General features: G+C 50.6%; 1 protein-coding gene across 1 annotated transcript in view; it reads left to right on the forward strand.

Annotated features, from left to right (window-relative positions):
• LOC101855827 overlaps positions 1-4,953 on the forward strand; it is a gene marked incomplete in the record, with an annotated part of 35,904 nt that extends 30,951 nt beyond the window's left edge. Inside the window, 2 exon segments of the mRNA XM_005109369.3 lie at positions 613-667; positions 1,246-4,953. Of these exon segments, the coding sequence (XP_005109426.2) occupies positions 613-667; positions 1,246-4,652 (3,462 nt within the window).
• Positions 4,954-6,113: the final 1,160 nt, after the last annotated feature.

A 6,113-nucleotide genomic window follows, 5' to 3' on the forward strand; every position in this document is an offset into this window, starting at 1 on the left:
CACATGGAGTTCTTATGCACAGTAAAATTGTAATTGTAAATGGGCTGATTCATCAATGTCTTGCTCATAACTGTGCCTGAACTCCAACAGGGAACTGCTACTTTTTCTTTTCTAATCCTTACTATCGTCAATTTTTCCGCTACTTCTTTTGTATGTTTGTCACACTCTTGTGACCCGCTATTTCCAGGGTGCCTTGATAGGCAAAGCAGACTTTGTGCTGTTGAAGCTGGAGAGGTCAGCAGAATAAGTTTGATTCCCTGTACTGTAAGTCTTCTCTGTTGACATCCATCCCTTGGCGCTCATATGACCTTATTATGCAGTTGCGAGCGCCGTAAAAACCTTACTAAGTGAGTGGTTGGCGGGTGCTCTAGTGTGGTTTGCTCCTTCTTTCCTATCAAACATCTGTTGTCCTGAATCTCTCCTTTTTTGTTTGTTACTCTCTTATAATGCCTCTAATCTTCGGCACTTATATGACCTTGTTGTGTTGCAAGTGCCTTAAAACTCTTATTAAAACCAAAAAAAACCTAACAAAACAAAACCAAACTGTTAGTAAAAGTAAAGTAAAAGAGATGAGCTAGGAACTGAGACTGTTGTCTTCTTATGTCTGTGCAGGGGAAGAAAACTGAGCAGACCAAGGGATCTCCCGCAGAGGCACAGTTCATCTTTGGTAAGCTTTGTGTGTGTGTGTGTGTGTATTGTGTGTGTGTGTCTGTGTCCGTGTGTCTGTGTGTGTGTGTGTGTTTGTGTGTATGTGTGTGTCTATCTGTGTCTGTGGGTCTTGTGTGTGTGTGTGTGTGTTGTGTGTGTTTGTGTTGTGTGTATGTATGTGTGTGTGTGTGTATGTATGTGTGTGTCTGTGTGTGTCTTTTCTTGTATGTGTGTTTATGCTTGTGTCTTGGCGTGTTTGTCGTGTGTGTGTGTATGTGTATGTGTGTATATTCAATTTTCTTGTATGTGTGTTTGTTCTCTTATATGTGTGTTTATGTGTGTGTCTTTTCTGGTTTGTTATGTGTGTTTGTGTGTGTGGTGTCTGTCTTGTGTGGATGTATGCATGTCAGTGTGTGTGTTATCCGTTTCTTGTGGTAATTAGTGGTTGGAGGGCATCACTGATAAGTTCAACTTCTTCAAAATTTCTTTTTCATTGCTATGTGTCTATTTGTCTTTTTCTTAGGGTGTCAATCTGAGTCATACTTGGTACACAACGAACATCTTTCTGGAGTAATTGTTTTGTTTGTTCGTCCACAGGTGTGAAGAGAGGTTTTGTGGACGTGTACATCTGTTTCTACTGTGGGGAAGAGTTCTCGTCGCGTCCCGTTCTCCGAGAGCACCAGTGGATGTGCGACATGAAGCCCCCGGAACTCCAGGCTGTCACTCCGCCGGGCTGGGCCGCGCAGCCAGCCTCCATCTTGTCGTCCGGGGAGCCCAGCCCGGCCTCGCCCCTCCCCCCACTCCTGTGTGCCTTAGAGCAGGACCCGGCCTCCCCCTACCTCACCCCACAAAAAGACTCAAACTCCTGCCCCTACCAGCAGCCCTCCACGTTTGTGCGGCCGCCCAAGGAAAGTTTTGTGTCTGCTCTGGGACTCCTGCCCAAGAAGAAGGCTGCGCAGGTTTGTCGCAAGCGTCGAAACACAGAGTGTGAGAGCATCAACCTGGAGGAGGACGTCCCCGTGTCCCCGCTGGTGCCCCGCACGCCCAAGCTGCTCATCTCTCACCTCAGCCGAGAGGGCAGAGAGGTCAACAACAGCAGTGAGCAGCCACCCTCCCAAAGCCCCTCGCTGTTCCGGAGGAGGCTGTCTCTCTTCTCGCAAAGTAGTCGCACCGAGAAGGATGGACAGAAGGAGAAGGAAGAGGAGGGAAGCAGCGAGGGTAGCAGCAGTGATGATGATGATGGAGGAGGAGGAGGAGGAGGAGGGGGGCGGGGGAAGGTGGGCCGTCCAGGAAGGAGGAACATGACGGTGTGCAAGTCTCTGTACAACCTCCCGGTCACCTCCCTCCTGGGCCAGTTTGTCATCAAGCACTTCAAGGGCGACCCGAGCCTGCACGTTCTCTCGGACATCGAGAGCCACTGTCTGACCTCCACGCCCAAGAAGAGCCCCACAGCCGGCAGACTCCGCGAGCGGCGAGCGATGTACCCGACCACGTTTCGTGGCTACAGTGGGAAGGCCTACCCCCAACACTTCCACCAGTACAAGTTCAACTCTGTACAGACCAAAGATTTTCTCCGGCGCGTCAACACGGGACTTGATAAACCCAGCCGGAAGTTGAAACGTTCGATGCCTGCGTGTTGTGTGCGGTTAGTTCGCATCAGCCCGCGTGATCTCAAAAGATGGATACCCTCGCAGAATCAGCTGACCGTCCATCTAAAACCTCTCACCGACCCCGAGATAGCTTTTTGGACATCCCCGAAACGGGCATCGGCTGCGGAATCTGCGTCCGTGTTCCCCAGCGGGCTGTCTTTCTCCTCCCCCAACGTGCAGAAGATTCTTGGCCTGCGAACAAAACAGGAAGCGGCGGCATCGCGGTGGCGGTGGCCGCTGTCTCTGTCGCACGTGGTCTCGGAGGAAGCGTGTGCGGAGATGGTGCAGAATCGGCGCCGGCTGTTCCAGAGTCTGATCTGTGACTCGGCCAGCGGTGAGAGCGGCTCTTCAGAGGAGGAGAACTCCCCGTCCCGCGCACACTCAGTCTTGCGACGGCTGCTGTCTACTGCTAGTCCTTACCTCCCCTTCCGACAGCCCTGCGGCGCGCTGCCAGACATCACAAACCTGAAGGTTGACGAGGGGAAAGACCGGTTATTGCAGTTGTCGCGCACGCAAGTGTCGGGGTCTCTGAGCGAGGACTGTGGTGACGGGGAGAAGAAGAAGGTGGCTGCGTTTGGCCCGTGTGTGAGTGAGCGTCAACAAGGGGGGAGAACCGTGCAGCTGTGTGAGAGGGGGGGTCTGGCTGTTCCCTGTGTGACCGTCCGCTCGTCCACCCCCCAGCCCCCCGCTCACCTCCCCCACCAGCAAATTGCCTCTTCTCAGACCAAGCCCTGCCTCACCACCGTACCACGACTCTGCGGGGGCCACACCGTCCCGCTGCGTAACTCGACCAGCGAAGGGGAGATAATCCAGCCCTGGACAGAACAGTACGCCACACACCGATCCTCTTCCCTTCCTGCCTCAGCCCGACATGACAAGAGTTCTGTCGATGACGCCATCACGGACAAATCCAAACTTTCTTCCTCTTCCTCATCCAGTATCCGACCAACGAGATCAAAGCCGGATGTACATCAGGACAGACAAGTGATTGACCGTGCCTGTGACCAGACCATTGTCGTGGCGACGGTACCCGCCAGCAAACGGCCCGTCCACAAGGAACTGTCGCTGACTCTACCTCCTGCACCACCCAAGTGCCCAAGTCTGGAGCAGACGTCTGCTCGCAGCGTGTGGGAGACTCAGAGAAATGTGGCGGCCGGATGTTGTAGCGCCGTCTGTGGTACGTCGTCGACAGCAACAGCAGAAGGGAAGTTGTTGCCTGGAGGGGCCAAAATAGCAACAAAAGAGGGCAAGTCGCCGCCTGCAGACAAAGCCACCATAGAGCGGGCGGCTCGAGCTCTGAGACTGGCTATGAGAAACGTGGCCTCCCACGCCCTGCGGCATAGGGTCAAGGTCAAAGAAACGGTTAGTGAACGGCAGGATGACACGTCTTCTTGTCCCGAGAAAGTGGATGACAGATCTTTGACTTCCTGTTCAGAGAATGGGGGTGGGGGCGACGACGAAGTTGACGGCATGTCCTCTACTTTCCCCACATGTGGTGGGCTAGCCGGAGGTACAACAGGCAATGTTATGGGGGGTGGGGAGGAGGGTAAGGATGCTGGTCGGGTGAGCTGTGATGGGGGAGGGTCTGTCAGGGAGAGGGATATGAGGACTTTGAGGTCCTTGTTGTCCTCCTCTTCCTCCTCAATCTCCGCTCGGGCAACAAACAGCGGTTCAAATGCCACTCTATCAACAAAGAGCCGAGCAGATGCTATTCCGTCAGTGGTCAAAACAAACGGCACCCCTGAAGTCGATAGAGGAAACTCCACTCTGCCAGTCAACCCATCAGCACCTTCGTTTTTGTCATCATCTCAAGACCAGTGGTGTCGGAGAGCTGGTACGCCAACGAAAAGACTACCGGAGAGATCATCTCCTAGGAATACTCCGACCCCTAATCCTCCAACTCCTACCCCTACCCCTCCACCAGACGCAGATGCAGCAACCACTGACGTTGCCAGTGCAGCCCCCCAGAAGAGCTCCTCGAAACATTGTGTTTTGTCCCTCACAGGAAATTCTCTCAGTCCGGGGAAGTTTGGGAGTCTTGTAAGAATTTCATCATCGTCATCATCATTATCATCTCCAGCGAAAATGTCTTCAGTGAAATCTGGCCGCGACAGCCCGCTGTCGTCATGGCGATATGAGCGAGGTCTGCGAGAGTTGAACCCCTCGACCCGCGGCTCGCGCACACCCCCTCAGCAGCAGATACAACAACAGCAACAACTCCGCCGTGCGTCGTCTGTAGGGAAGTCTATGTCGGTCCTGCAGAGAGCCGAGTTCCGGAAAAGTCTGGGAACCTCTTTTTTACTGGACGCCGGTCAGCGCAAGGGGCAGAAGGTGCAGGTCAACTGGCAGTTGTGAGGACGGACGGGCGGGTTCTACAACAGCTGGTTCTGACTCGGACAAAGCTGTCCTGTCCTGTGAACAAGTTATAAGGATGGGCGTTCTCAAAACTTGGTGGATTTCCAAATGCTTTCTTGATCATCACGAGGACCCGGCGGCTTTGGTGTAGCTGAGGGGTTTTTCTGTTCATGCGGGACTCTAGACTTTCCTTTGTGGGGAGAATTTTTAATCATCGACCAGCCTCCTATATGACCTAAAATGTGTTGATGGGGGTGTAAAAACATCTACATGATTATTATTATTATTATTATGAGAAAAACTTGGAGAAGTTGTTGTAATGTTCAGAGTGTGACTTACCAGTGGGGGAACCTCTTCCTGTTCCGCTGTTGTCTGCCTCCTCACTGATTGTGTGGTTGGGGGTGTAAGATATCTCGGGAGTACGACAGAAGGAGTCGAGTGAAGAACAGGAGAAGTCCCATTTGTAAAAAAAACATCACAGCACTAGTCCGTATCTTACAGCAGTTGGGTGGTTGGCGGGTGTTCTGGTGTGGTTTGCTCCTTTATTCCTACTAAACATCTATCGTCCAGATGTCTCCTCCTTTTTTTGTGTTTGTTACTCTATTTTAACACCTCTAATCTTCGGTACTTTTATGACCATATTGTGTTGCAAGTGCCGTATTACACTTACTAAAACTAAAAACTTACCATACAACACTGCCTGTAGAATAACCCTTTGAATGGTATTGGGCAAGTGAAAAACGATCTGAGTGATTCACCAACAGTATTTTTATAACTACAAATCAAGTTAAGAACAGGCCAAGTCCTTCATGAAGAAAGTACAAACTGGGCCCGGTGGTGGTAGGGTTGATGTGACTGAGCCTGTTGTTTCACTTGACCCCGTCTGTCAGAAGTACTAGGAGTGACCGTCGAGTGGCGTTCGTTCTCCATGGACCTGACTTGACCATTGATCGAAGTCTTCGGAGATCTCCCTACGGTGTCAAGGATTTTGTTGTTTTAGATGAAACATTTTGATGATTTGTGAGGCGTGATGGCAAAATGAGTTACTTCTTGGATTTGAGCACAATGGATTGATTCATCATGTGACGCGTCCGGACGGTTCGGTCCACTAGGTACACCGAGCTGTACAGCAGAAATTGCTAAAACTTATGTAGGGTCTAAAAATAAGCATACATTTTTTGGTTGCTTTATTACACTCTTGAATTACTTTTCTGTCTGAAAATCAATTTTAAAAATCATGAAAATTTGCTGTTAAATGTGTTTTAAAAGTTATTTTGGAGAATGACTTGGTTCTGCGATGGTAGTAGCCTATTTGTCAAATCTTTTGATTAAGGATATATCTCAGTATTTTGACTTGGACAGCAGTGAAGTATTCCCAAATTGAATTGTGCGTCTTTTCGTTAAATATTATTGTATTCATTTGATGATGGTGTCATATGAAGGGGAATTATGTCCTCTTTG

Source organism: Aplysia californica, unplaced genomic scaffold (genome assembly GCF_000002075.1).
Source record: "Aplysia californica isolate F4 #8 unplaced genomic scaffold, AplCal3.0 scaffold00770, whole genome shotgun sequence".
NCBI classification, from domain to species: domain Eukaryota; kingdom Metazoa; phylum Mollusca; class Gastropoda; order Aplysiida; family Aplysiidae; genus Aplysia; species Aplysia californica.